The sequence below is a fragment of the Colletotrichum acutatum genome (assembly GCF_030867785.1).
Source record: "Colletotrichum acutatum strain CBS 112980 chromosome Unknown BDZ83scaffold_30, whole genome shotgun sequence".
In the NCBI taxonomy this organism is placed as follows: Eukaryota; Fungi; Ascomycota; class Sordariomycetes; order Glomerellales; family Glomerellaceae; genus Colletotrichum; species Colletotrichum acutatum.
Genome location: NW_026849024.1, coordinates 172,065 through 199,849, shown reverse-complemented (window position 1 = coordinate 199,849; position 27,785 = coordinate 172,065). Strand labels below are relative to the sequence as shown.

At 53.4% G+C, this 27,785-nt stretch overlaps 8 protein-coding genes across 8 annotated transcripts; 5 read left to right on the top strand and 3 right to left on the bottom strand.

Annotated features, from left to right (window-relative positions):
• Positions 1-1,268: 1,268 nt before the first annotated feature.
• On the bottom strand, positions 1,269-4,709 carry BDZ83DRAFT_251920 (uncharacterized protein). The gene is made up of 3 exons (XM_060501933.1): positions 4,248-4,709; positions 2,300-4,183; positions 1,269-2,125 (listed from the first exon to the last, which is right to left on the bottom strand). Exons 1-3 carry the CDS (start codon positions 4,524-4,526, stop codon positions 1,568-1,570), a joined length of 2,721 nt encoding a protein of 906 aa, XP_060366777.1. The 5' UTR covers positions 4,527-4,709; the 3' UTR covers positions 1,269-1,567.
• Positions 4,710-7,485: 2,776 nt separating this feature from the next.
• BDZ83DRAFT_251859 (ER protein Pkr1-domain-containing protein) lies at positions 7,486-8,405 on the top strand. Its single transcript, XM_060501932.1, has one exon. The coding sequence runs from the start codon at positions 7,801-7,803 to the stop codon at positions 8,377-8,379; it is 579 nt and encodes a 192-aa protein (XP_060366776.1). The 5' UTR covers positions 7,486-7,800; the 3' UTR covers positions 8,380-8,405.
• A 584-nt stretch (positions 8,406-8,989) lies between these two features.
• On the bottom strand, positions 8,990-10,876 carry BDZ83DRAFT_573991 (sucrose transporter; the record flags this gene model as incomplete). Its single annotated transcript, XM_060504668.1, has 5 exons — positions 8,990-10,140; positions 10,199-10,270; positions 10,332-10,643; positions 10,703-10,728; positions 10,788-10,876. The coding sequence occupies 5 exons, from the start codon at positions 10,874-10,876 to the stop codon at positions 8,990-8,992; spliced, it is 1,650 nt and encodes a 549-aa protein (XP_060366775.1).
• Positions 10,877-13,414: 2,538 nt separating this feature from the next.
• BDZ83DRAFT_750641 (ATP phosphoribosyltransferase) lies at positions 13,415-14,548 on the top strand (the record flags this gene model as incomplete). The annotated part of the gene is made up of 3 exons (XM_060513943.1): positions 13,415-13,487; positions 13,551-14,120; positions 14,178-14,548. The coding sequence occupies 3 exons, from the start codon at positions 13,415-13,417 to the stop codon at positions 14,546-14,548; spliced, it is 1,014 nt and encodes a 337-aa protein (XP_060366774.1).
• A 3,223-nt stretch (positions 14,549-17,771) lies between these two features.
• Positions 17,772-21,646, top strand: BDZ83DRAFT_718296 (uncharacterized protein; the record flags this gene model as incomplete). The annotated part of the gene is made up of 4 exons (XM_060512051.1): positions 17,772-18,590; positions 18,649-19,061; positions 19,109-19,327; positions 19,378-21,646. The coding sequence occupies 4 exons, from the start codon at positions 17,772-17,774 to the stop codon at positions 21,644-21,646; spliced, it is 3,720 nt and encodes a 1,239-aa protein (XP_060366773.1).
• A 275-nt stretch (positions 21,647-21,921) lies between these two features.
• On the bottom strand, positions 21,922-23,440 carry BDZ83DRAFT_615258 (peptidase C14, caspase domain-containing protein). The gene is made up of 3 exons (XM_060507886.1): positions 22,454-23,440; positions 22,210-22,379; positions 21,922-22,138 (listed from the first exon to the last, which is right to left on the bottom strand). The coding sequence occupies exons 1-3, from the start codon at positions 23,275-23,277 to the stop codon at positions 22,113-22,115; spliced, it is 1,020 nt and encodes a 339-aa protein (XP_060366772.1). The 5' UTR covers positions 23,278-23,440; the 3' UTR covers positions 21,922-22,112.
• BDZ83DRAFT_251709 (uncharacterized protein) lies at positions 23,333-24,044 on the top strand. The gene is made up of 3 exons (XM_060501931.1): positions 23,333-23,347; positions 23,418-23,810; positions 23,877-24,044. The coding sequence occupies exons 2-3, from the start codon at positions 23,441-23,443 to the stop codon at positions 23,945-23,947; spliced, it is 441 nt and encodes a 146-aa protein (XP_060366771.1). The 5' UTR covers positions 23,333-23,347; positions 23,418-23,440; the 3' UTR covers positions 23,948-24,044.
• A 1,923-nt stretch (positions 24,045-25,967) lies between these two features.
• On the top strand, positions 25,968-27,435 carry BDZ83DRAFT_251429 (uncharacterized protein). Its single transcript, XM_060501929.1, has 6 exons — positions 25,968-26,217; positions 26,330-26,395; positions 26,510-26,525; positions 26,642-26,767; positions 26,859-27,083; positions 27,305-27,435. The coding sequence occupies exons 1-6, from the start codon at positions 26,215-26,217 to the stop codon at positions 27,349-27,351; spliced, it is 483 nt and encodes a 160-aa protein (XP_060366770.1). The 5' UTR covers positions 25,968-26,214; the 3' UTR covers positions 27,352-27,435.
• The last annotated feature ends 350 nt before the right edge of the window (positions 27,436-27,785 follow it).

The window sequence follows — 27,785 nt, the reverse complement described above, 5'->3', positions numbered from 1 at the left end:
GACTCTTGAGGAACTCGCGGTAATCGAGGTCTTCTCTTCCCAAGAAATTACAAAGCCGAAAGTTGATCCCAGGAAAGAAACGCGCTAGTGGCATCCTTGGTTGACTTGACATACGTACACACATGTACAACTTGATAGAGTCCCACTCCAACACGTCCAACATATCACTTTATAACAGAGGTACACAATGTCGACCAAACGCTTCGTTCTGGGGGAAATGGAGATACAAACTTCCCATTGGATTGTACGTGCCTTACCCTCCATATCAAGCTGCCTTCCCTTCCCCCCCCCCCTAACTCCTCCCCCATGTCCCCCTCCTGGAAGCGGGAGTACACCACGCCGTACGGGTACGGTGCGGAAAGCCGGAAAGACGGATGTCCATCCATCCTCCTCCCCTACCCTCTCCAACGAGCTTGCTTCCTGCTGAATATGGTGATGGTGCTATAGTGGTCGCTTCCTTCCCTTACCTCTAGCTTCTCCCTATCCCGCAGGCACGAAACGGCTAACGCATGCAAGGTCTGCTTGCGTCCTCTCCCCCAATCCCATGCCATGCCATGCCATGCCATCCATCCTTCCATCTACATCTGAAGAAAAGGGGTGGCAAGTTTCCCATCACACTTCCTTCCTCCGCCTTGTCCCGAACTGCCTACTGCACCCCCCCCACCCCCCCCTTCCATCCATCCATCCATCCATCCGTACACCCTCCCCTGTCCCTTCCTGTCACCTCTTCTCTGCGCCTATCTCGCCTCTCAAGTACCCATCTCACCTCCCCCCATCCTTCCAAGAGCAAAAAATAGACGCCGGTGGGCGAGGTGGGACGGCAAGCATAGGAAAGCCAAGGAGGAAAAGAATAAATCAGGGGTGGGACTTTGGACGTAACGTTCCAGACAAAACATCTTTGGTCTAGTCTGGGTAGTCGTTCGTAGGTACCCTAGGTAGATTAGGAAAGAATGGTTCTGTATGGCAATCACCTCTTGACAACGTCCAGACCTGCTTGTGCGCGGGGGTAAACGGATCGTTGCTGCAGATCTATTCCTGATATCAAAGTGTCTTGAACAGTTCTGCAAAGTCAGCCACTAGGCGGGCTCCAGTGTGATGGATAGATGGACAAAGACTATATCGTCTACCTCTTGGGCATGATACTCCTCTGTATAGAACTGACAAGAGGACGAGAATCATACTGTTCCATTATATCAAACACACCGTGTTGACTTTACTGGGCTTGACGTATCCAACAGACAAGTGAGCTGCGAACCATGACACAAGAGGCCCGGGAAAGGGAATTGAATTAACAATGGCTCCCCATGCTGCTATTCAGCACGGGAGGGGATATCAATTGATGTAGAGGAAAAGACGACTAGGCTAGTCCGCTAGGGGGAGGGAAAACAAGGCTGCCCCCAAAACCTCAAGATAACGTACTTTGCAAAACCTCCTTCGCCTTGGTATTCAACCGTCTCTCTGTATCGTTCGCAAATGCCTCCGTGGTATGCAAGTTTTGATCCATCCATGTGCCTCCCTTCCATCCCCTCCCCCCTCGATCACTTGTAGCTCCATTTCAGAGACCATATCACAGTCTGCCGTGCCGAGCCTTGAAAATTGCTACCTTATCATCATAGAACAGAATTTCGCGGAGTCGGAGACGAGGACGTGAGGTGCCATAGTCGGCGTCTCGCATCGATTCATCGTCGTCCGAGTCTTGCGCCACAGATGCTTCCGACTGCGAGTCATCCGCATGTACTGCATTCCCCGGGGTATCATCGGTTTCCTCCTCAGAGGTGTCTTCATCCACCTGACTCGCCGTGTCGTCGTCATCCGTAGCGACCTCATCTTCCTCGTCATCGTCTTCGCCATCGACTCCAGATTCGTGGCCCATAACACCATGGTCAGCCGCGATACTCGTGGTTGACGCACCGCTTTCTTCTGCCGGCTTGCTTTCCAAGATCTCGAAGCACTTTGTAGAAATGCCCACGTAACAGAGTTGAATATCAGGGCGAAGGGTGATAATATCGACCATCTGCAGCGCCAACTCTCGAGGGTCAAAATTGCCGAGTATATGATCGGCAATATGCTGCAGGTTGAGAGACCGTAGCTGAGGGGTGTTTGGCAAGCGCTGAAGGAATGTGTGCTGTAGCCATCATTAGCATTAGAAGCCCTCAAGATCCTGCTTCTCTGGAAAGCCGGGGCATCATCACGACGATCGTAAGAGCTGTGATTGTTGCTAAATGAACCCGTGATACGAGGCACACGTGTTCACTAGCTTTGAGGCATGTGCAAAAGAGATTAACGAAAAACAACTCACCCAGTCTTTGAAGTGCAAGGAAATGGCCAATTCTCTTAGGCTCACCATGCGCCCACTGGTCATGTAAAGCAACATGTCCGTCGGAAGCACCCAGTTGCGCCAGCGAGCGGTGTCTGTGGCAGTGTTGCCATTGCTACGCTTCCGATCTGAACTGTCTAGAAGAACCTTTTGTAGGCTCGCCCGGTGTTTCTTGATGACCCCCTTAAAGATTTGATCGATGGTCACCGCTGGCGGTCCACTGGGCCGTCTCCGATCCTGCAAGAACAGGACCTCTAGACTGTTAGGAGCTAGAGTGTCTCTAAGGAAGCTGATCAAAGCCACCGAAGTGACATCTGTGTGAATGCTCTTGAGGTTGAGATGGTACTCCATAGCTTGCTTAGAGCTGGCGTGGTGTTGATGGGATCCAAGCCTGACAATCGGAGTGGGAGCGAATTGCTTTCGCAATGCCTTCCAAAGAGTGTCGTGCTGGGCGCATTCGAGGATAGTCAATGTGGTGAGGACAGTCCAGTCGAAGGCCTGGCTGAAAACTTGAATTGACAGATGAACTCTTTCGAGCTCGAGAGAACGTAGCTTGAGCTTGCCGTCCAGCCTTCTTCTCGGCACACCCGAAGGTGTATCCACGAGGTCCCGGTCACCGGTCGCCTGGTCTTTCACAGACTGTGACTTTTCCTCGTGGCCTGCTCGGTCATCTGTGGCATGAGCAGCTCCCGTTGGCTGGATCACGAGCGGCTCAACTAAGCCATCCACTTCCATAGCGTCTGGCTCGTTCGGGTTGGGCTGCCCCGAGACATTCGAGGTCTCCGTAGTATCCGTAGCAGAGTGGTCGGTATTGGTTTGTTGTGTCGCTTGCGTCGATGCCATGGGGGCCTTCTCTCTTGATTTCGACGTCGACTTGCGGCGAATGTCATAGATACGACCGACAAGCACGCCCAAAACACCGCCTAATCTTCTCTCTCCAATGGAACTCTCACCGGGCCATCTGGCATCCCGATCGATTTGCTGCAAGTCGGGCCCATCCCAGGCTTGGACAAAGTCCTTGAAAACGGCTCTCGGGGAGATGCCGACACGAAGCTCTTGTAGACAGTCTTTCGATCTTTCGATCGCCACGGCCATCTCGTCCAGGTAAGCAAGTTCGTCAATGTCGAGGACAGTCAGACTCTTGAGCGGAGGCAGAACACTGAAGGTAGGAAATTCGATATTTGTTTCCGCGTACGGGATCGCGCCCCGCGGCGCCGGATGAGCAGAGTCCGAAGGAATCAAGATGCCGACTGTAGTGAGGTGGCTGCCAGGTGGGACGAGAGGCGGGATCGGGGGAGGCGGACTCGACGATGGCGACGGACTGGAGCCGTCGGTGTTGTCATGCCATCTCACCCAAACCTTTCCCAGCTTTGACTCGCCCTCCGAGCTCTGTTCAGGAATGGATGCCAGAGCCATGAAGATCTCGGATAAAACGCCAGTGGGCATATCCCAGACGAACGACTCCAGATTGACCATCTTCTCCACAGCTAGAGCGACGAGCGTGCCCAGCATCTTGCCGCTCTCCTTGGAGATCATGTATTCGGCTACCCAATCCTGTGGTCCGTTGCCCAGTGAGAACTTCTTCGTGTATTTGGCGTAGTCGTTCTTCTGTCTCCGAACGTTGGAACCGTAGGAAGGGATGTAGCTTGGGTTGAGCATCTTGCGGGTGCGATGCGCGAAGGAACTGCCGAGGCAGATTGTAGATAGGCCGTAGGTTAGGGCATCGACACTCTTCGAGTCGGACGTAGCCATCTGGGTGGCATCGGGCCAGACGATATCGAATCTCGAGTAGATGTGGGGGATCGCGAGATTGTGGAGGTTCGAGTTGGTCAAGGCGAGCGAGGTAAGGTCATTCGTGTGCGTGATCTGGAAATCTCAAATGTCAGTACTGGGGGGAGAGGCCGAGATATTGGACAGCGGCTCAACTTGCCTCCTTAATGATCAAGCGCAAGATGTCCACCGGCAACTCGAGAAGGGTCAGCTTCTTGCCTGACTTGCTGGGCGCGACAGCATCCCATTCTTTGTCCTTGCCCTTCATCAGCTTGCGCATGACGATGGCGGGGTCTACCGAAGCATCGGGGACGCCATCGTAGTCAACGGATGCGGGGTGGCCTGGGACGTCATTGTGGTAGGGAAGCTCGACCTCGTTCGGATGCGGCTCGGCGGCTTGATGGGTCATTGGATCGCTGGTCTGCAGGGCTGGGGCCATGATCGCGAGGGGCCTCAGCGCATGCTTCGGATTGCGATGGCAGCGGTTGTCGATTGATATTGTAGGCTGCTACTGCTACAATGGCGTGGCTTCTGTCGGTTTTCAATCGCGTAAGATGCTGTAAGGTACTGTCGGGGTGAGGAGTGAGTCGTCAGAGGAAGCGATCGTGGGTATCTTGGCTCGGATGCGGAAGGCGCGTTTTGGGCCTGTTCTTTTTTTTGTAAACCCGCGGATGGGCCAGAGAACAAGATGGTGAAATGGATTAAAGAAAATACCGGGCTGAAAGAAGATGATTGGGAATGCTTTGTTGAGGGACTCAAAGAAAGGCTGGCGACAGCAGAGGTCTCGCGAGACCAATCATGTTATGTCAGAAATGACGGACATGGGGTGTCATGAAATTTCGTTCGTTGCGGCTCTGTGGTGAGGAGGAAGCGGCGACGGCGACGGCGGTAATTGTGGTAGTTGCGGCGGAGGTAGAGGTGGTGGTGGTGCGTTGGTTGCCGGTACAGGTGCAGTCGTCAGTCGTCGATCCGGTGGTGGACGTGGGTGGACCAGCTTAGGTTAGCCAAGGTCTTTCCCAATGTGCTCCGCGCTAAGGTGGGTGGTCCGGTCACACGTTCCCCGGATATCGTGCGTGGTGTACGTAAGGAAGGTACCTTTTCTCGACTGCTGCTCTTTCCTCTGTGAGAAATGGGGTAAAACTTCCGACCAGAAGTGAATTGTTTTCGCAATCTGATTGGTGTAAAGGGAAACAAGAGGCAGGGTACCACGGTACCAAAAACTTGCCTTTCAAGGGTTCTCCTTCTTGCTTGCTCTAAGTGATGGAAGTCGTCAGGAAGCAAATGGATACAAGGAAGATGGTGTTGCACCTGAGTGAGGGCAGTCAGTTGGATAAGGTAAGGTAAGGTACGGAGTAGGTACTTCAAATCCAGAGCGAGCCGGCGGCGGCAGTACGGATTTAGAAGAATAGGTACGGAAAGGTAGGGGTATATTTGTCGGGTCCCATAAGTCTTCGGTCCCGCACCTTCAGTTCCAGATTTGGGGGCGGAACCCCAGGATCATCTTGTAACGTGTGGTTCCTTACGTTGGCAGCAAGGGCATTTCACTTGTTGGACCTGCTCTCTTAGTCAGTCACAACATACGGATTACATACTGCGCAATAGCCTAACACTCCTTTCTTTGAGACGGCCGATATCTCACACAGACAGGCCTGCCATGCGAATGAGATAGATTAACTGCAAGCTCAAATTCTCCGACGGCTGTGGAGGAAGACACGCATATGAACACATATCCGTATGCAAATACGGCAAACAGCTCCTAGCCCCTTCTCCTCCCGTCGGTTCATGTATGCATATTCTGTCCCCCGTCGTTTTCATGGGGTAATGCATAGAAACAGATGTGTGCACCGTGGCCGATGATCCAAGCATGGAATAGCGTTACTCTCAATTCTTTCAGATGAAGAGACTCAACTTAACCCAGCGCAACTCAGATCAGCTTGTATACTTGAGCTTACCGTTGCTTTACCTCAAGCTGCGCCATGATGTCCGGATTCCGATTCCTCAAAGGCTTCAGCGCGCTGCTACATGCAGCTCCTGCTTGATGCTGGCGGCACTGACAATAAGGATTTAAGCTTTTTCGGCATGATCTGCGTACTATCTATCTTCAGTTGACACCCGAGGAGAATACAGGTAGTCTAAGGGTGGTGCTGTCCCCAACATAGTATTAAGTAAGGAACTGTGCAATCATTTTGGTGGCCGGCCGCATTGACAGAGATCCCGCCTATTGCTCTTGGTGTATGGCTCAGAATGAAACCGAAATCCGGCAACTGTTATCGCCGACGACGTGACTGACCCCCACCACATACTTTACTGAGGTGCTTTGAGCATGGAAGATGGAACACACCCATACCTACTTAGCTCACGGTAGCCTACAGAAAGCAAGCAGAGCAAGCAACAGTGACGGACCAAATGAGGGACTTGACTTCTCATATTTTGACTGAAAACAGTCAATATAAGGTAAACCGCCACTGCAGTAAGGACAAGAACGCTTATTCTATACGCTTCACCCCGCAACTCATCTTCGACGGCTCCAACAAGCAGGTCAGCAGGTCCCCTTCGCCTCGCCTCGGCTCAGTGGAAGCTTTGCGTTAGAGAGGTCACGACCCCACGACCCCAGGAGGAAAGAACCCGACGGTGACGTTTCCCGAGCCATGGAGGGGTCATTCCGGCCTCCCGCCGCTCCATTCCTGTTGCACAGAAATAGCCAAAGAATCGTGTTCCGAAGGGCCGCGTGCTGTGACCGGTCCCTCCGCGTTGCTTGACGGTATTTGTCGTCGTGTTTGACTTGGGCAATCCGTGACCACCTAGAGAGACGGAACCGACCTGTCTGTCTGCCTAATAGGCAACCCTATGACACTTTCTCTTGACAACCACAACCAGCCCCGTAAACATCCCAACACGTTGGAGTCAACTGTCGCGAGGCCACGGTCACCTCTTGTTCTCTATTGTGCCACCTGTTCTGATGCTATAAACACCGAGTGACCACGTTGCATCCACCTTCCGAGAGAGAGATGCCGTAGAAAAGGACAATAGAGATAATACCGTGTCTCCTCTGGCTTGCTGTTGGCCAAAAAAGAAAAGGTACATTATCTCGACCCTTCCCCCTCTCCCCTCCTTCTCCCAACCCCCGCCACAACCCGCGCGTGTTGTCAAATGGTACCTCGCCTGCCCCTACCTACCTGACCTCACCTATAAGGTGACCTTCCACCTTCCCTGACCTTCCTAAGCAGCCGGAAGGGACCCCTCTCTTTCCTGCCCCCTCCCTCAACCCAATTGTTGCTCAACCCAGAAACGCTATTTATTATGCGCTCTTACCGCCTTGACTCTGCCGTCTGACTGTGAATCCAAACGAAACAACAGCATCATCGCGAAATAAAAAGCCGCCACGAGCGTCGTCTCACGTTTTGAAAAGAAACAGAACATCCTACCCCGGTCATCTTTCCGAAGCAGCTCTCATAAGCTAGAACAGACCGGAATCCACTCCTCCAAAGCTCCCTGCCCAAAAGCGAAATACTCCACCAAGAAACATCACACCCAACCACTACAAACAATACCGCGGCCAGTCTTCACTCTGTCAAGCCGCGCATCACCTCCGCGAAATCGAACGCAACGATCGAGCGATACGAGAACAACATTTGATCTGCCGAAGACGAACCTGTGCATCCGTAAACGCCATACATAACATAGACATCGAAGCCCCTCCTTCCACATCAATCATGGCGGCCTTCGTCACCAACCTCTGGGAGTCAATCTTCACCCCAGGCCCAACACCGACTCTCCTTCGCGCAACCAACGCAACCTTTGCCGCCCTCCAGCTCCTTCTCGGCGTCCTCCTTCTCGCCACCTGGAGCATCCACTTCGTCATCCTCTCTTTCCTCAGTGCGGGCCTCTGGTACGCTATTAACTGGTTCGTCGTCGAGCTGGCCGAACACGCAGAGAAAGAGGCCAAGAAGGCGCGCGGTACCGATACATCCGCCGGCGGAGCAGCAGGAGGCAGCGTGGCAGGGGCCAATACTCAAGGAACGGACGATAGCGACACCGAAGTTGAGGGCGGCGCCATTGTTGGCGGCGTAAGGGGTGGCGCTCGCGGGAGGAAGGGCGTTGTGGGCGGTAGCAGCCAGGTCGAGACAGCTGCGGAGCAGCAGCAAGCGGCCGACTTGAAGCGTCGCACCGCTGTTTCCGCCGCCGCCGAGTCTGGAGCTGAAGATGCCACTAACGGGGGTACGCAGTCGAGCGTGAGCACCGAGGATGAGTGGGAAAAGGTTTCAGAGAACGAGAACGAGAAGGACAAGTGAATGAGCGTCGAGGCGCGACGACGACGTACGGAACACACATGACGACGATACGCTTAACCAACACCACTCGTCGAGCGATGCATACCACTCGAATATCCTACCACTCTGGAGGAGGTGGCGGAGGACGAGAAGAGAGCGGGGAGTTGTGTGGAGACACAGATGTTCGGGACGCATCCGCGCAACGAGAGATTTGAGATACCCTTGAGCAAGCGTCGACACATGCGCTACCACTGTCCGAACCGGACTTGTACATAGGACTTTGGCAGCATGCTCCATCGTGGGCAGCTCCACGTACACATACTTACCAAGACAGCGATTCACACCAGTGGCAGCATCAATCATCCGTGACACTGATTGTATTCATTGAGGGCCATGCTGGAACGTAAATCCCCTACATCCAGCCAAGTCCCGTAGCCGCGAGATGTGCCATTTCTTCGAGATCCCTTGAATGAAGCCAGAGCCATATGTGTTTTATCCCACACATGATCTAATCCGAGAGAGCTCGCTCTCCACCCCTTTCCGTAACGCCATCCCATATCCCCTACGCTGCCTTTACCCTTACAATAATGAAATCCGTGCTGTTTCTTCTTTCCTACTTGTACATTGGAACTCAGAGATACTTGAGCTTTCGCGTGGCGAACGCGGCCACTACCGCACAAATGGCACCGATGAAGAGACACACAGCAATAGCATTGGGACCGTCGGTGTTGTGCTGCTCGTGTTCGGGTGCGTCTGACAACTCGGGGCTCTTGCCTGGCTCTAGGATGGTGAAGACAATTGTGCTTATAAAGGTTCCGATAAACTGCGGCAGGGTCGTGTAGATATTGAGTATGCCAAAGTAGATGCCCGACAGCTCGCCCGTAGATGACGTCGTCTGCTGGCCACCCTCGTCAGGGCCGTGTTCCAGATGGAGTGGTTGGTCCTGGCCGAGCGTGGGCAGCTCAATGTTGGAGTCGTTTGAAAGGCGGCGGTAGGCTGCTGTCCCGCTCCCTCCTTCGCGGGCGCCACTGAGCTTGTTTACCTCTACGCCGAGGAAGGTCGTCGGCGCCCACATGGCGATCGTCCACGATAAGCCGCAGAAGGCGACGAGGAAGGTTGCGAAGCGAAAGCTTTGCGCAAAAGGGGCCAGGAACATGGCCGCGGCGAACATGAGATGGCCACATATCCAGGCGGTCATGAGATCGGGCTTGTTCTTGTTGAATCTTTCGAGGAATGGCGCAATGGCTTGGGGCGGCCGAGCCGTAAAGTTGTCATCGTCTGGCGATTTGACAACCATGGGTAGGAGCCAGGCGCCTATGAAGGTAATGGTCGAGTAGATGACCAGCGCCAAACTACCGATGCGGCCAATGTCGCCAAGAGCATCTTTGGAGTCTTTGCCCTCTACTGGAGCGTCGTATCGAAAGTACGTTTCGCCAACCCAGGTGGTGCTGTAGAACAAGAACGGGAACCAGCCGATCCAGGACCAGAACTGGGCCCAACAGATGGCCTGAATCCGAGGGGGAAGGTGGAGCAGCGTCGACCAAATTTGGCGGAAGACCTTGAACCGCCCAGTGGCTTTGCGGGGGTCGTGTCTGGTCGACACCAAGACCCGCTCAGTGACAGCCCAGCAGGTGACTCCGGAAGAGAAGAGCATCAAGAACGTGGCGATGAGCGTGAGCTGCTTGAATTGCGAATCACCCATTGTCTTTCCAAATATGCCGACCAGGTCGATGGCACCGGCTCCATAGCCCAGCATGTGTCCAATCGCGGACATTCTGCTAGCTTTGTGGGGATTAGCGGACGGGATGCGACCTGGGGTGATGATGCGAGCTTCACTTACACCACGCGGCGCCAGTCTGTTGCTTCTCAATGGGAAGAGTATCGACGATCAGGCTTCTTGCGCAAGACATGACTGTGCCAAAGTCAGCTTCAGACATAACGAGAGGCTTGCGTACAGGCCAAATTCAACGCACCAGCATTGATGGCAAAATCCACAAAGTAGATGGCCACCACTGCGAGGATGATTGTGAAGATTCGCGCAGTCTCCTTGTCCGAAACAAACATCTCGACAATCTCTTTTGTGAATCCCAAGGTCAGCAGGCTAATTGCGACGATAATTGACCCTATCACGATGAATGGTCGCCGCCTGCCCCATTTCGACTTGGATTCGTCCGCGATAGCTCCCACAATAGGCTGAACTACGAGGCCCGATAATGGCCCTGCGATCCATACCAGCGAGGTGTTGCTCTTTGTGAGGCCGAGATTCAATAGGTATGGTGTACAATCTGTTGTCAAGGTGAATTAGTATGCGAACACTGGCGATGGTGGATGTACGGCGACGTACAGGTCATCTCAATTCCCCATGTGAAGCTGCATTTAGGACCTGGTCAGTATGGCAGACCCACTGGCAATCGTCGCTTGCGACATACGTGATACCAAGAGTATTGAAGGTCAAGAGCACCATTCGCATGGCCTCTGAGCTCCCCCTAATGGAGGGCTGTCCCGCCCAGCTAGACATCCCTGCGGGATCTTGCTCTAATACGAAAGCGTCGTCGTCTTCGGGGTAATCGTGACCGTCGTCGTCCTCGCCTCTTCTGAACGTGTCCGTATGACGTCGGGGAAAATTGCCAAGACCAAAAAGCTTCGTGTCCCCTTCTCGGTGCGCTTCTGGGGGTTCGCGGATTGCAAAGGGAAAGTGGACGTCGTCATCTAGCTCGTTGCCGCTCTTGTCGTCATCGATGTTGCTACTGGAAGATCTGGAGGGCGTCCTTATTGGGGTTGATTTCCCGCACGAGTAATCGTCGTCGTAGTCGCGGTCATACGGCGAGGAGGAAAGGTGAAGGTGTGAGGATGAGGAGTTGTGCGACGAAGTCGTCGAAGCCGACGTATGGGCCATTCGAAGGGGCCGGCGCAGCACTCCGTACAGCAGGCTGCTTGCGCTGCCAAGGGCAGGGCGGGCGGCTTGCGTATGGGCAGGGGGGTTTTCAAGGTGTGGACCAGGACCGAATTTAAAGTAATCCGGGCGTCGCGGCCACTGCGGATATCAGGACCGGGTGCGCGTCATGCCCACAATTCCGTGGTTGTGAAAGGAAGATCAACCAACGGGAGTAAACTTTGCTGGCAGATTGGGGATGGATGCAACGGAGGTCCAAGATGTGCAGGCCAGAGGAGTGGTGGTAGGTAACGTCGAGCTATGGTGGGCCCAGCATGGAATAGGAGCATCGAGGGTCCAAGGTACCTAACGGAGTACGTACGGGGGAAATGATGAGGTAGGGGGCAAGCTGGGCGACCGGAATGCAATACGAAATTGGCAGGGCGGGTAACTCACCACCTCACAGTTCAACTTCACCTTGTGCAGAGTCGGGAGCTTGGGGTACCTTAATGTAATGATTAGGTATTGCCTCCCTTAGGCAATAGGGGTCCGATGGGACAAGACAGCCCAGGATATGCATAAGAACAAGAGAGCAAGCAAAAATCAACCCAATGGTCAGGGTCCTCAGAGAAGCAAGCTCTCGGCCTACTTTGCTATGCTTCCCTCATGTAGATGAGGATGCGTGGCTTGATGGAACATGGAAGGGATAGCAAGGTACCCAATGCGTGGGAGACCACCAGAAGTGATGGAAACGAGGAAACCCGCGGGATCAAGAGTTTTGATTTAATGGGGCTTGAAACAATGGAAAGTAACTTAGATTGCCCTTAACTCCCACTCGTTGAGTGGGAATTCCTCCCAGGTTTCATCCACGATAAGGTATTGTCTGCCAATTCCCCAGGCACTTGACCCGACAGAATGGCTTAAAAGTTGAAGCCACATCGAAGCTTACACGGGGAGTTTCTCGCGTTGGAAGCTCTGGCCACCTACCTAGGCACCTAAAGAACCCAAGTGCAACTTTCACACACTTTGTTAGGAGTTACAGTGGCCAGAAAAGAGATGCTCTACGAGAGTATCGAGACATGGCCATTCCCGAGTAATAGTAGACAATTATTGGTATCACTCCAAATCTCTCAGGTAGTTAGTTCCCTTTACGCACTGAACGGCAGTCATGCCTCTACTCGGGGGCTCGAGCTTCAGCAATGGCCCAGTAGAGCGAAAGCAACTTGAACATAGATTGCCCGAACTTGCCTACCAGGGATGATATCTTTGCTGTCCTTGATGTTACATTAGCTTTCTTTTCAATAGCGACATAAGATCAAACGCCTTTGATGATGAAATTCTTTAATGTATCCTATAATTATCATACAGTACCGCAAAATGAGTGTACCTATTTTGCAACTCCGTGCATCTCCTTCTCCCCTTCAACTCAGGAACGGGCAAGTAAAAGCAAAATCTCAGAGGTACTAGGCAGCTTACCTCAGCAGAGGCCCGCTGTGAGAACGGACGCAGGTGCCGCCTGCCCCTCCGGCGTGTGCCGTCACTCTGTCCAAGGACTGCCCCGCGTTCAACGGCGTGCCCCGCCATCGACTCGCGCTCTCTGCGCCAGTCGCAGCTCCGACATAGGCCAACGTGGTGGTGGCCCGCGGTGATGAGTGACGACTGCTGCCGCACACTAAGACGGCGGGGTTCCAATCCACCACACAAAATTTCCGCCCTCTCTCTCTTCCAGTCTTGGCCCGGTCTTTGACTCACCGCAGAATCGAACAAGTATAGTCACCCCCCTACGGACAGCTTCCGCAATAACCAAGAACAAAGTCGCGCAGACTTCGACTTTTATCATTACACGAGTCCCAGACCAATTGACTCGAAACCACGTTCGCTTTTCAAGTCGCAACCACCCCTCGGAACACCTCACACCGACCTGTATTGTGTGACCCAAAAACCACCCCGCCGCTGTCGCTGCAGAAATTCTCGTCGCCATTGGCTTCACTGCGACCTTGTGCTCCAATCCACACACGCGCCCGACCCGACCGTTTCCACCTAACCTCTTGAAGCGTTTCAACTCTGGGAGCGACTTCTCTCCACCTATTGTATTCCCGTCTGTCGATCGCGTCATTGCAACATACCTTTGCCTACCATGGATTTGGTCAACCAGTTGGTTTTTACCCCTCCATCACAACCACCATGGACCACTTCGCAGAGAAGCTAATGACGAAGCAAAGCCTAGAGGGCCGCCTTCTGTTCGCCGTCCCCAAGAGTGAGTCAACCCATAATCTTCATCTCAAGAGGCGCACATGCTGACAATCACTCCTTTCCACAGAGGGCCGCTTGAACTCCGCTACGCTCAACCTGCTTGAGGGAGCCGACATCCAGTTCCGCCGCGAGAACCGCCTCGACATCGCCCTCGTCAAGAACCTCCCCATCGCCCTCATCTTCCTGCCCGCCGCCGATATCCCCACATTTGTCGGCGAGGGCCGCGTCGACCTTGGTATCACGGGCTGGGACCAGGTCAAGGAGCACGATGCCGGCGTCATCAGCAGCAACAAGGCTCGAAGAGCCTCTGTCGAGCTGAACGCCGAGGGCGAGGAGCTCCAAAAGGTCGGAGGCTGCGAGATGGTCATGGAGCTCGGCTTCGGCCACTGCAAGCTGCAGACCCAGGTCCCAGAGAAGGGCCCTTACGCGACGACGCAGGACCTGGTTGGCAAGACCATTGGCACCAGCTTCGTCAACCTGGCGGCGGAGCACTTTGCCAAGCTGGAGCTGGGCGTCGACGCCGATGGCAACAGCAACACCTCGCCGAAGAAGCTCCGCACCAAGATTATCGATCTCAGTGGAAGTGTCGAGGCTGCTTGTGCGCTGGGTGTCGCTGATGGCATTGTTGACCTTGTTGGTAAGTAGTCGTCCTGGAATGGCCAGCGTCTGAACAAGCACTGACATCCGCGTCCAGAGTCTGGTGAGACCATGAGAGCCGCCGGCCTCAAGGCCATTGACACCGTCGTCGACTCTCAAGCCTGCCTCATCAAGTCTCGGTCGCCGTCAAACACCGAGCTGATCGAGCTCATCGCCGCCCGTATCCGCGGTGTCATTACCGCTCAGAGATTCGTCCTGTGCCAGTACAACATTGAGAGGTCACGTCTGGTCGAGGCTAAGCAGATTACCCCTGGCAAGCGGGCGCCGACCATCACAACGCTGGACGAGGAGGGCTGGGTCGCCGTCAGCTCTATGGTTGAGAAGAAGAAGATTGCGCTGGTGATGGACGACTTGACCCGCGTTGGCGCTCAGGACATTTTGGTGCTCGATATCCACAATACTCGATAGATGTTGCAATCTTTTGAAAAGGAAAAATAGATGAATACCACGACATATGTAATGCTCCTACAAGAATGTCAGCAAGAATGCAAGCCTTTGCCAACATGTCGCAATTGGAGTAACGGCAAAAGCTTCAAAGAACAAGATATGGCCGAAAGCGAAGATGAAGCTGGAGTAGGGTGAAACGGTCGCCCATCGCCGACACAAGTGAGCCGTGAGCAGTTGTGGCTGAGGTGATGATATTTTAGATGGTACGTATGGCATTGAGGCGTCGACATTACTTGCGTCGCTAGCGTTGCATTTCGAGGCTCTGCACTTTTGCTCGGCCTCATCGGCCGGCTCCTCCTTCTGTGGATGCAGGGCTGAATCAAAATGAGCAGAGCCACGCACTGGGCACCCCTGATCAACAAAGCTCTAGGGGCTTTGGGGGGCTCGGGTCCTCGGGCCCGCACGAGCGAATGGGATAGGTATCGATCGATGCTCTGCGTGAGCTGTGTGTTTCGGTTTTTTTTTTTCAACAGCAATTCTTTGGCCTGTGTTGAGAGAGAGGTGTGATGTGATGTCTTGCTGATCAGTGATCCCCCAATACGCGCCAAGTGGAGACCTTCCGTCACTCCCGTATCCCGACCGCAGTGCGCGCAAAGTACCGTAAGGTAGGTAAGGCGCACCACCTGGCAACCGAAACCGAGGCGGTGGTAAATTTAGGCCCAGTACGGATAGTGGCAGCACGGCGGCGGTGCTGCCCGCCCGCGCCGAAGCTACCGATGATCAGGTACCTTACCTTACTGACATATTTCTATCTCCGCACGCCGCCGTCTTTGACGTTCCTCCCTTTTTCTGAAATCTTGATTTTAACCTCACTTCTGAAAAGAAAAGTCGCTGGCAGGTTGCCAGAAAGCCCCGAATCCAAGCTTCGTAAGCCACTTCCAGCTAAAAGTCCATCGACCACGGACCGGACTCTGCAAGTATTCCAGCCATCGGGGGAGCACGATGTCGTCATCAACAACAGCCACCAAAGTCACTGCCACGCGAGGCAGCAGTGACGCAGGAGCCGTCCAGCAGTCTACCATTTACAAGGTAAGCTCCCCGCGCGCTCAATTTCAACGCGGTATCATGAAGCCTAGGGTTGGTCTGAAGGGGCCGGAAAGGGTTTCCGGACGAGCTGGGGTATCTCAGGCGACATAGTCGTCGTGTTCTAATGCGCAAAACCGCTCACTCCCGCCACAGTTTATAATGACGCCCATCATCCTCGTCTCATTTCTGCTCTCCCTGGCCTGGGTGGACCTCACCTACACGATCAGAAGGTCAAGAAACCACGGCCGGCAGGGCTGGATGCCTTCCTGGCTGCACAGCATCCTCTACCGGAGGTCACAGTACCGTTACGCAGAGGCCAAGGACTCAAAAACGACGACGCCAACGACGACGCCGAGTCCCAAGGACGAGCGGGAGGAGTTTTACTACCACAGCAAACAGAAGAAGCTGCTGCGCGCGGAAGTCGACGATGCGTTCCAGCTGAGGGGTCATGTCCTCGTCGTGATGGCCCTCGTGTTGCTCACGGCGTCGCTGGCTTTTGCTTGGGGCGGCTGGATGGTATCCAGCTGGGTGTGGAGGAGCTTTGGCGAGAGGGCTTTCGACATTTGAAAGGTTATGAATGAGAAAATGGATTCTGCGCCGGGTCGAGATTTCTGGTATACGGTCGCAATTCTACGGTTTTCAAAGCTCTTCCCAGCTACATCAATGCGTACCCGGGATGATGGCGACACAAGTTGGGATGAACTCTCTGTTCATGCGACTGTGCCATGGGCTTTGCTAGAGTCGATCCCTTGAGGCCCACTTGACATACTTGGTGGCTGACTCGGCCAGCCCTCGAGGGCTCTGATATCCTGGGACACCCAATTCGACAACGGTCAGCATTTCAGAGCTTACCTCAGTGTTGGTGCGCTACGGTGTTGGAAACAGCCTGAAAACCATGATCGGCGATATATGATGTAAAGACTGGATGATAGTTCGCACAAAATGACTGGATGGCGAAACCTCGGAGGTGTGATTATATCCTGGAGTTGATTTGTAGCTGTCTGCAGTTAATGATAGAACCAAAAGTTTTCACATTGCTCAAGGTGGGTAGATGTGGGATTCAGCTTATGATTCTTCTATAGATATCATGATGCAGTCTAAAGTACTCGCCCATATGAACTCACGGGAGAAAGAAGGGAACATGACACCAGAATCAAAACATCGTAGTTAAGACATCCATCATTGACTGTGATATCCAGCTAACCGAGAATATGAATTTGCTTTATTGAAGGGCAGATACTCTTAACAGAAGCTAAGTCCAAGGTAAAAGTATAGTTCAAAGAGTTCACGTTGGCATAAATGTAAGGCAGGCGCGATCATGCGGTCCAATCTTAGAGATGGGATCGAGCAGGAAGGAACGACAGAGGATGGGATCGCCCTTTACTCAAAGTACCTTAAATGCCTGGCCTTGACATCGGATCAAATAGCTTCGAGCCTTGCCTTATGAGTAGCTTCGTGTCCACACTTTTCACTAAGCACCGGACCATTTGGTCGAAGGGTTCTGAGCTCCAGAGGCCCCGGTTAGGCCGTGAAGTCTCCGATCTAGTTCGGGGTATATGTTCGATCATCGATCAGTCCAGCTTAGTGTTTGCATTTTTCAGCTCTTGATCTTTCGAGATAACTGATCTAGGTAACAGTACTCCCTGACGTACTCATGGGCAGTCGAGAGTCCCGATTTCGACCTCCTACATACGATTAGAACATACCTTTCTTAATCGCATACACAGACTTTTTTATTAACCTCTTTTGGTCTATCAAGTAATAGCTTGAGGACCTTTCGAGTTTTCTCTTTCAAATTGTTGACATCTCAATCTTTCAGTCTTTCATACAAGAGCTTGTTGCACTGGATCTTCTTGCTTGCCAACTGCCGGGGAAGGGGACTCAAGTGGGGCCGATCGTGGAGTGGGCCCAGCACCCTCAGGGAACGCAGCTTCCCGTGCCAGCTCTGGTAATTTTTCTGGAGCTTCGCTCTTACCCCACGCACGCGCCGACTTGCTCTTTGCACCTTTCCTTTTCTGGCTTTCAACGCGCCGACTCCAACTCTTTTCAAGTTCAACTCACACAACCGACCTTAGAGCTTGCCTTTGCAGACTCATTCATTCATCCACTGCCAGAACGTCAGAGACGTTTGGCAAATGCGACACATGAAAATACAGTCATGTCGGAGTCGGAGCCGGAGTCTGCACCTCGAAGGCCCGGCATCTTGCACGGCACCAACGCGCCACTGAGCAGCGCCTTCAGAGCAGAGCTATACCAGGCTATCGAGGCCCTTTACGCAGTCGGTGGTGGGCCCAACACGTCCCTCGCGATCAAGTCAGAGACAGAAAGCTATCCGACTACGACAGAACAGCACTCCGGCTCCAATCATGCAATAGATGCTGCATACAGTCGGCTCACTGAAATTTTGACGCACTGGGACTCTAGAATTCGGGATCGATCCCTATCACTTCAACATGCTATCTACCACTTCCACGCCCCGAAAAATCCCATGGAATTCGAGAGTTGGGTCATGGGGCAGAACATGTCTGCTGCCGACTCTACCCTCATCACTCGTCTCATCGACTTATGCCCTTGGCTAGGCTTCGAGGTTCTTCCAGTGGTTATGAAGTATACAGGAAAACATTGCCAGTACCACGCCTGGTTTTCCTCTCAGAGAGACGGCAATGCCGGGTCGCAACCTCCTGAGCAGAATGGCTTCTGGCAGGTCAACCAGCATGTCAGGCACTTACCCAGCATTGGGTATTTTGGCAGCTTTGATGATTTCACGCTTGCCGAAAACATCGATTGCCATGCGGGCAATGTTCTAGATGACAGGAACATTCTCTGGGAAAGGGCTCGTCGGTCAATCTTCTCATGGCAATGGCCCAGTGAAGAGCGGGCTTTTCACGAGGAACGAAGATATCGAGAGGCAAATCCCCAGTGGTACCAGAACATTGTCCCAGGTACTAGTAGGGACCTGGGACATTACTTCACACCAGTAAGTCCAGGGCGACCAGCTAACACGATGATTGTGACTACGTTCTAATTGCGCACAGGCAATCATCATTACACCTCTCCAAACACAACTAGAATTTGTCAACATGACCAATCAAACTCAGCTTGCTGGTAACCTCTGGCGCTATCTCTTGCGGCAATGCAAAGAATCTTCAGAGTCGGCGTTCTACTTTGAAGCACTCAGGTCTCTTTGTCGATTCATTTGGCCTCAATACGGCAATGAGTTGCCAGAGACACAGATCCTTGGCCTGCGAGTCAGGAGCCGTGAAGATCTTATTGGAAAGATCGATCCCGCTCTCATGGGTGATCTGATCTTGACTTCACTGGCGTTCAACGACTATCAACTTTTCCAAACCCTTGTTGCCAACATCCAATCTAAGCCTATAGTAGACTATGATTGGATATGCCAGAATGCAATCTTCCACGGCTACTCGGCAGCTGATGCTCTTTTTGAGTAAGTTATACATTTGCAATCAACAATCAAAGCTAACACAAGCTAAGGCTTCGCCATTTCCTCTCCAGGGGCAACTGCTTCTTGCAAGTTGCGAGCATAGTCGAGAAGCTGCCTGCATATACTGAGGCCAACAATTCGAGCCATTATACCCAGGAGTTGGGGATCATGGCTATTAGAATGCTTGAAGCTCCTCTTTCAGCTAGCCATGGCCGGCTCGTAGTGAACCTCTTGAAGTTGTTTGAGGGCTTTGGCATGTGGAGGGACACGTAAGTACATTTCCTATTCTTTGGTTTCTTCTCATACTGATAGTCAATAGGGTGGACGCAGCTGTGCACCGACTTGGAGAAACCCAAGAGCAGAGTCAGTTCATACTCGGATTGTTCAACAGACTTTTCGAGATGGCCAAGAGACAGAAGCTCCCCCTTGACCAAGTCACCGAGTTTTACGAGATGCACGCAGGAGTGACAGAAGCATCACGAACGCTCTGGAACATCGAGAACTTGGTTAGCAATACCAACAAAGAACACAGCACTGAAGCCAAGGTTGCTCGCCAGGCTTGGTGCGTTGCTGAACCGACAGAAGAACTTCTTCACGACCTCTCAAAGCCGGGCCCAACGAATTACACAATAATCGCTGGACTACTCCGAAACCTTGATCGTCTAGGTATGGATGATCAAGTATCCGATCTCGCAAACCACATTGCCCAGCATGTTAGCGAGATTCAGCCCATCCATTTGGCACCTCTCTGGCTACCATTGCTTAAGACCCTCCAGGACGTGGTGGACCCCGACAAGCCGGCATACCAATGTCTATTCCAGGCCATCTTTGCGCATTACGAGAGCGCAGTCTTTGAGGATGTCTCAGTTCAGATCGAGCGGGAGCCAAAGTCGATACCCCCAATGGCTGAATGTTGCGGTCACTGTAAGATCCTTAACTCTTTCTTCAAGCAACCATCTTGGAAAACAATCCACTTGGTGAAGCCCAGAGCAATTGTGGATCATATTCAAGGACAGCTCAACAAGCAAGATAAGCCCATCAAAGCAGCCATCTACGGTAAGAACGAGGCTAGTCTGACGATGCAGCTTACCAAGTTTTCGCTGGTCAACGAAAGAATTCGCACAATTGAGAGATTGAGGAGACAGGAGGCTACCAGAGCTGTTCATCAATTCGACCCAGATGTTCTACTTTCGTTCCTTGGAGACAAGGGTGGGATCATGTGGAAGCTTGGAGATGCGGAGTCTCAGGGGCCTCTCACAAGCACCTTCGCCAGACCCTTGGCTGCTTCTTCGGCTGTTACGACTGCTGCGCCATCTAGGCCGAGCTCAACTGCTCCAAACACTTCTCTGGGGTCTTTGGAGACGCCTCGAAGGGGCTATCAAGAATCACCGACCAGAAACGACTTGCCACCGCACAACAGGGTGGTTCATACTCAGATAACGCCAAAGGTGGAGGATGTGGAAATGGCGAACATTGTGAAGCCAGAGCCTTCGTCCACTACCGTTTCAGAAGCTAGGCGGTCAGGTCACAGGGACATTAGGGAGATGTTTGGCGCGAGCATCAAAAAGGAGAAGTCTTCAACTGCTCCGAGCAGCAGCAACCAACATGCTGTACCCGTCTCCAGCGGCACCTCAAAGAGAGATCGACTCAAGAACTTGGGTAGGATCGAGCTTGAGTCTACGCCCAAGTACGATGATGAAGCGACTGCCAGACTCCGGACGAAGCTAGACAAGAGACTGACGCCGAGAGAGACGCCCCGAAGCGACAGCGGCAGCAAGTTCGATCCCAGCGTATCAAGAACGCGGGACCCGTTGGCCCCGTTTGGAGGGAGCAGCTCGAGCAAAGAGCCCTTGTCGTCGTTCAGCAGACAAGCCGGCTTAATGGAGACTTCGGAGCCATTGTCCTCGCTCCAGAGCACGCCTGACGAACCTTCCAAAACACCGCGGCTGAACGCCATGATGGGTGGTCCTACGCCTAAGCCTACACCGCGTCTGAACGCGTTGTGGGGAGGATATTCCAGCAACAGTCGACTAGGCCTCGGGGTTAGACCTAGGAGCCCTTCGAGTAGCCCATCACCGGCTACTGGCAGCGGCGACCAGCCGGACTATATGGCAGCAATCCTAGACGCGGAGCGCTCCAAGAAGCGTCGTTACGGCTCAACATGCGAGGTGCGGTCGGCCTCGGGTAACATCATCAGCTCGGGCACGGCGTCCTCTGCCGCGAGCAGGTCGCAGTTCAGCGGACTTGTCGACGCAAGTCAACAAGAGAATTCCAGGCTCACTTCGCTTATGAACGAGAAGAGCCCCCCACGTTCGCGCAGCGAGATTGGAGGAGGAGCGAGGGCCACGTCAGGAGCTCTTACGGCGCGGTCTCATAACGTGAGGCCGGGTCATACTCGCATCTCCGGCACGGTTCCTCGCAAGAGACAGATGGAGGATAACGACGACGAGGACGTTATTGACCTCTGCGGCGACGATGGTCATTCTCTTGGAAGACGTCTCGGAGTAGGAGCCTCGGGAGGGAGCAAGAGGGTCAAGACCACTCCGGTCTTCAACCTTCTTGATGATGACCCTTTCGGCGAGGATTGAGGAGGAGGGATTGAACTTCATCTCTTTTTTTTGGCATGAACTCAGCGCGTTAGGCATCGGTAAGCATTTACTTCACTGGACATGGTTTGGTGATATCCCATTGGTAGAAGGGGTCAGTTTCCCTTTCCTGAATTGCAAGATGGAACGGTAACTACGGGAGAGGGCGTTTAGTCGACACATTTTCTTCTTTTTTTGCTTCTGGTGCCTCGGAGGGGCGCACATAGGCAATTCGCACGATACCCATCACTATAGACGTTATAGAATCAGAAATGAAAGTTTTTTTTTTTGTTTTTTTTTTTGTTTTTTTTTTTCAGTTCAAATTTACGGGAAACGATGGTCATCATGAATCATTTGTATTTGGATGACATTTGTCATTGCTACGCTTTAAAGCACCAGTTTCCCAACTTTGCGTGCCCTGCTTTTTTTTTTTCCTTATGGAAAGGTTCCGCATCGGACACCAGAAGATTTACATCACATACAGAAGATCCGTGTCTAAACGATGGTTAGCATTATACACCAAAGGGAAAACCCCCCTGATTGACAAGTAGATGGACGCGGCTTACCAATAGGGTGACTGCTTGAAAGTTGAGGCAGCTGGGTGTACTTCTCCTCCAGGACGTCGCGAATGCTGTTGAGAAGCTCGACGTAGCTTTGCTGGGGGTTCTTCTTAAGAGCCGTGATGAAAGCGTACGACATGGCGCCCGTGGCTTGGTTCGCAATGGTAGCGTCGGCACTAGAGAACAACTTTTGTTAGATCTTACAACTCTCTCTACGACTGCTCAAAGCATGATATATGAGAAAACGCACGATGTCTGACTGTCCTTGCTGCCGGACCACATGATGACGTCGGCGGGAGAGGTACGGGTGTCCTTTGTCTTTTCGTAGGCATCGTCGCCGGCAATGGCGCGCTTGCCGAAGCTGAAGATGGAGCTCGCGACGCCACCTAGGTCGCCCGAGGTGTAAGCCGTGAATGCCTTGAGCAGTCCCTGACCGGCTTCCTTGGCCAGATTGGGCTCCTTGAGGACGCCCTTGGTGGAGTAAATGTAGGGCAAGTCGAGCGCGGAACCAGAGTGGCATGAATCGAAGATGGCTGTAAGTCTCACGCCGGGCTGGAGGGGTCGGACCATGATGAGATGCATCTCGTCGTCGACAATGTGACCGGCTTCCTTGTAATCAACGGGGTAGATGACTTCGTCATAGCCGTCGTCTTCATCGCCATCCAGATCCTCAGTCTGGCCGCCGTGACCAGAGTAGTGGAAGAACAAAGAGTCATTTGGCTGTGCGCCCTGAACGAGCCAGTGCATGGCGCGGAGGATATTGTTCTTCGTGGGCTGGCCCATGGCCTGCTGCTGATCGTCGGTGAGGATAACCATGTCTTCACGCTTGTAGCCGTACTTTTCTGTCAGGAAGGCCGATAGGTTCTTGACGTCGTTGATGCAGCCGCGCAGCTCACCATCCTGGCCAAAGTAGTTGATGCCGATGAGGAGGGCTTTCCTCTTACCCTGGCAGGTGGAATACTGGAAGCTGTAGCCATCCGGAGCGCCGTGGCCGAACTGCTGGGCGCCTGAAGGCGGGGGAGGGGGCGCGTTTCGGTTTCCGTGAGCCCAGTCGTTGGAGTTTACCGTGGGCATATCTGAGACGAATCAATACTCATGAGACTTTGAGGAAGCGAGGCGTGTGATACTCACGGGGTCTTCCCTGGTGGCCGGAATTGACAGGGTAGCCGTATACGTCGAGGCCCGGAGGCGGAGGATGGGAAGGGGGTGCATACCTTCCGATGTAGCCCTGGTCCGGATGCGGGTTGGGCGGTGCCTGGTTGTAGCCGTAGCCACCCTGACCCGGAGGGGGACCGGGAGGCGGGTTGTAGCCGCCGCCACCGCCGCCGCCGTAGCCTCCGTGGTGCGAGGGAGGGGGGCCGGGGGGAGGTTGGTATCCGCCATAGCCGCCGCCGCCGCCTCCTCCTTGGTGACCTCCATAACCTCCCTGCTGATGGTGTCCGCCGCCATAGCCTCCTCCACCATAACCACCACCGCCGCCGCCGTAGCCGTGCTGTCCTGGGTAGCCAGACATGTCGCCAAGTCAATTGACGCTGTGCTTGTGCAGGACGAAGAGTGTAGGTTGTGCAAGACGTGTTTTGGTTTACACAGGCTTCGCTGGATCAGAGGTGAGATGAGTTGTGAGTGAGGTGGTGCCCCGGAAAGGGCGGGGTGAGGGGCAAACCCACTATGAGCGAATAAGCTGTGCCAAAACAAGCCTTTGTTATCTGAATGGAGACTTCCCGGCAAGCCAGGGAAGGTGTGAAATCTACAGAGGGTCTGAAGAATTGCAAAAATTCGGACTCGGAAGATTGAGAGTTGATATGAACGGAATGCGAAGGGTGTTAAGAAAGATTGTGGGGTTTGGCTGGGTGAGATGCGAGAGCGATGCGCAGAGAATCGGGTGGTCGGATTGGGGATAGCAACCTAAGAGTACCTAAGAGAAGGGAGGGGTCCTTTCAGGTACCTTGCCAAGGTCTTTGAGCGGTAGCGCGGCACTGCGGGAAGCTCCTGCTCACCTCAGAGCTGGGAAGGCGTGAAATGTGGCAGCTTAGGTATCCGTAATACCCAAGGTCGAGGGTGGGAAGGGATGGGCTCCGATGGAGGGGCAACGGGCGAGGCAGTCCAGGATGAGACGTCTTGAGGTCAGAGTGGTGGGGTTGGAGGGGGACGGGGCGGTAAGGGGAACTGAACTGAATGGAAGGTGAATGGAGGAGGAGGAGGCCTCGGTTGCACTTGCACAAAAGGCGCGACGTTTTGTCTGTTTCTGGGCAAGTGTTTGGAGTTTTCAGCTGGGATTCACACATGCCTCCACACAGGAGAAGAGAAAGAAGGAGTTCCAGAAACTTGTTCCACATCATCTGATCACCTTTCTCTCTTTCTCTCTCTCGATACGCGACGTCAAGGTATGCTCTTCTCACATTCTCCCGCGTGTTCGAGATAGGTTGCGTTTACAAAGTCAAATGTCATCTTCATGGAGTGCTGCAGCTCGTCGTCTAGCTTTGCTGCGAAGTTGAGCATAGGAGGGCTTCGCAGGCGAGGCACACTCCGTTGGATAGATCCATCACCGAGCAACAGTCGGGATGCCTCCAAGGCTGATACAGATGGTCCGTGATTCGAAATGTGGCTGCCGGTAGTCCTGGGTTCGATGGGAGGAAGAAGTCCAAGCCACGCTGAAATGCAGGTCTCAGGAAATCAGTGCCGATAAGCCCAAATGCCGGTTGAAGCTCGATACATCACCACATGCCCATAATCAGCAACAGCCTCCAGCAACGTCCATGCCTAATCATGACATATACTACCAAGACTACCTTATTCGAAAGGAGCAGGGGGTTAGCTAGGTAGCTAGGTGCATAATTATCTGTTATGGTTCACCCGTTCGCCAAACTCCCATCATCTGCCAAGACCAAGCGGCTGTCAGTTCCTCCCCTTCCCGCGGACGGCAGAGGAGAAGGGACGACGTGCCCAGACCTGGTCTGACGGGAAGAGAGGGCGGGAAGGCGGAGGAAGTCCCATTTCTGCCCTGTTCTCTGCAACTCTGCGCAAGTCTGCACACTATCATTCGTACATAGGTACGCAGTACAGCTGTCTGATGTTGCCACCCACCCCCAAGCCCGGAAGCCAATTCAAAGCACCGGACAGGACCTAATCCTCTTTGAGCAACGGCGATGTGGATGTGGCCGCGTACGCTTGCAGGTCCGCGGGCGGAAATAGACTCGGACGCCAAGACTTTCCCAGGCTTCGCAGGCGCTAGATGGTGCCGTAGGGCAGCCTGGCGTCATACCTCACATGCTGGTGGTGATCAGGGTGCACAGCAGGGTATTGCTGGGCATCTCAGGTAAGGTATTTGTACGGATACAACATGTAGGCATCTTGTGGTGCGAGAGAGAGGAGGAGGAGAATGTCACCAACAGGTTCAGCTGGCGACTGCCTGACATCTGTCAACCTTATCCCACCTAAGGTCTTTGGCGTCGCAGCCTGGAACTGGGACTGGACTGGACCGGGCTTGATGTTGATACAATTGACTAAAATAAAGTAATACGAAGCTAGGGACGGAGCAAACCAGCATCAGCTCAGTCTCAACCCAGGGCTGCTAGGAGAGGGATGGCACGCTGCTTCTCGGTATCGGCATCCAGCCCATCGGCATCCAGCCCATCGGCATCCATGTGCAGGTACCTTGTCCTTCACAGCAAAAACAGGTGGCAGCAAGGTAGCCCAGCACTAAAAATGTAGAACCATTCAATCAGGCTGAGGCCAGGCGAGAGAACGAGGGGCTACGGGCTACCATTCCTCGACTCTTGTTTTTCTCCCCTCCGCACCTATTATCTTGCCTGCCCTCTTCTTGCCTTGCATCTTCACTCAAACGTCAACACACGATTCTCCTCGCTCGTCGCACGCGACAACCTACACGAACCGGCCTACGCATCAAATTATCGTTATCGTCCTTTCGCCCAGAAGCTCGCTGTAGCTTCCTAGACACACCTATTCCGTCCACGACACACGCTCGTTTCCCGACCCCGCAAAACTCAAAAAATGGTGCGTTTTCAGTCGCGCAACCCATGATGCTGCCCCTCACGTCGCAGCTCCGATATGGCTTTCGTTTCCCTGGCATCCAAAGGCTGACATCTCGACTTCGATTTTCGTGTAGGCCCCTCCGCCTTACGGACTCACTGAGGAGCAGTACAAAGACTACAAGCAGGTCTTTTCCATCTTTGTAAGTTGCAAGAACCCTGCGTCACACATACGTACCCCGATAATGGCATTGTTGTGCATTGTCCTCCCCCTTGGGATGAACTCCTTGCTGACAGTGTTGTTTCTTCCCTGACAGGATCGCGATGGCACCGGTCAGTCACCCCCGACTTAATGCATACAATCAGCCTTCTATACCGAATCAGCCTGCTTAGCTTGCCATTCCCACTGGATTGTCAGCTCATCCAGCTAACTAGAGTTGCGTATCTAGGCGCCATCAACGCGGAGGAGTTCCAGATCGCCATGAAGTCACTTGGGCTGAACCCCAGCATTCAGGAGGTCAACGAGCTCATCGCCGAGGTCGACCCCAATAACGACGGTGGAATTGATTTCGAAGGTGCGCCTCCGTTTTGAGCCGTGGCACAATTAGAAACACAGTCGCCATGGTGTTTCGCAGTAGCAACTTTTGCGACTAACAGCGACCGCAGAATTCCTCCAACTCATGAGCGAGGCACCCGCGCCCTCAAGCAAAGATTCCGACACCAATACCGAGCTCGTCGCCGCCTTCAAGGTCTTTGACAAGGACAACAGCGGCTCCGTCTCGCCTTCGGAACTGCGCCAGGTGCTGCTGTCCCTCGGCCAGCGCGCCACCGACGAGGAGATTGAGGAGATGATCAGAGGTGCCGATCTCGACGGCAACGGTTCTATTGATTGTAGGCAACCCCAATACTGCGAATTCGTACCCATGCCGGCCGGCCGCGATCGCATCAATACTGCCAGTGGCCCAGTACCGCAATCCTCGCCCACCGGAATGGCCCTGCATACCACCCCATTCGCATTTCGCTTGCCCACCCCGCCCCCACTCTGTGTTTCTTTAATTAGCACCATCACTTTCGGGAGGATTGCGGCTGACATTGCAAAAAAAACACAACAGATCAAGAATTCGTCCAGCTCATGGCTCCGAAAGACGGCAAGAAGTAGAAACAGTGTTCTGCAAACGCTAGAAGCAGCAGCAGCGCGACAAACGGTTTGTTGGCGGGGCGATCTTTCTTTGATTTTGGGTCCAATGGGTGGTGGGGAGAAGGGGGGGAAAAGCACACACTGCCGCCTTGATACCCTTTCCTCATAAGGCACAGTGAAGAGAGGATATGGGTGCTTTAAAAGTGGAGGAACACGACTTGGCAATACACATCACAATCACACACATGACACAATACATGCAAGACATTGGATTGACAGCCTTGACACGGATTATTTCCCTTTTTTTTTCCTTTTTTTTTTTTCACCATGGTCCTGCCTGTCTGATGCAGAAGAACATTTGACAAATGGGTGGTCTTTTTTCCGTTGGGTGTATTTACTCTGCTAATGACTGAGGTGACTTTTGCTATGTCGAGTCCTCCTCACCAAGTAAACAG

What these genes read in the sequence shown, in the direction of transcription:
- BDZ83DRAFT_251920 (XM_060501933.1), bottom strand. Translation starts at nt 4,526, where the DNA reads ATGGCCCCAGCCCTGCAGACCAGCGATCCAATGACCCATCAAGCCGCC. An exon ending in TGCGCTTGATCATTAAGGAG is followed by an intron (nt 4,184 to 4,247) that starts GCAAGTTGAGCC and finishes TGAGATTTCCAG; the next exon opens with ATCACGCACACGAATGACCT. An exon ending in CCTTGCACTTCAAAGACTGG is followed by an intron (nt 2,126 to 2,299) that starts GTGAGTTGTTTT and finishes TGATGGCTACAG; the next exon opens with CACACATTCCTTCAGCGCTT.
- BDZ83DRAFT_251429 (XM_060501929.1), top strand. An exon ending in CGGTGGAATTGATTTCGAAG is followed by an intron (nt 26,768 to 26,858) that starts GTGCGCCTCCGT and finishes CAGCGACCGCAG; the next exon opens with AATTCCTCCAACTCATGAGC. An exon ending in CGGCAACGGTTCTATTGATT is followed by an intron (nt 27,084 to 27,304) that starts GTAGGCAACCCC and finishes AAAACACAACAG; the next exon opens with ATCAAGAATTCGTCCAGCTC.
- BDZ83DRAFT_615258 (XM_060507886.1), bottom strand. Translation starts at nt 23,277, where the DNA reads ATGCCCACGGTAAACTCCAACGACTGGGCTCACGGAAACCGAAACGCG. An exon ending in AGCAAGGACAGTCAGACATC is followed by an intron (nt 22,380 to 22,453) that starts GTGCGTTTTCTC and finishes GTTGTTCTCTAG; the next exon opens with TGCCGACGCTACCATTGCGA. An exon ending in TTCAAGCAGTCACCCTATTG is followed by an intron (nt 22,139 to 22,209) that starts GTAAGCCGCGTC and finishes ACCATCGTTTAG; the next exon opens with ACACGGATCTTCTGTATGTG.
- BDZ83DRAFT_251709 (XM_060501931.1), top strand. Translation starts at nt 23,441, where the DNA reads ATGCGGGTTGGGCGGTGCCTGGTTGTAGCCGTAGCCACCCTGACCCGG. An exon ending in CAGGCTTCGCTGGATCAGAG is followed by an intron (nt 23,811 to 23,876) that starts GTGAGATGAGTT and finishes ACCCACTATGAG; the next exon opens with CGAATAAGCTGTGCCAAAAC.
- BDZ83DRAFT_251859 (XM_060501932.1), top strand. Translation starts at nt 7,801, where the DNA reads ATGGCGGCCTTCGTCACCAACCTCTGGGAGTCAATCTTCACCCCAGGC.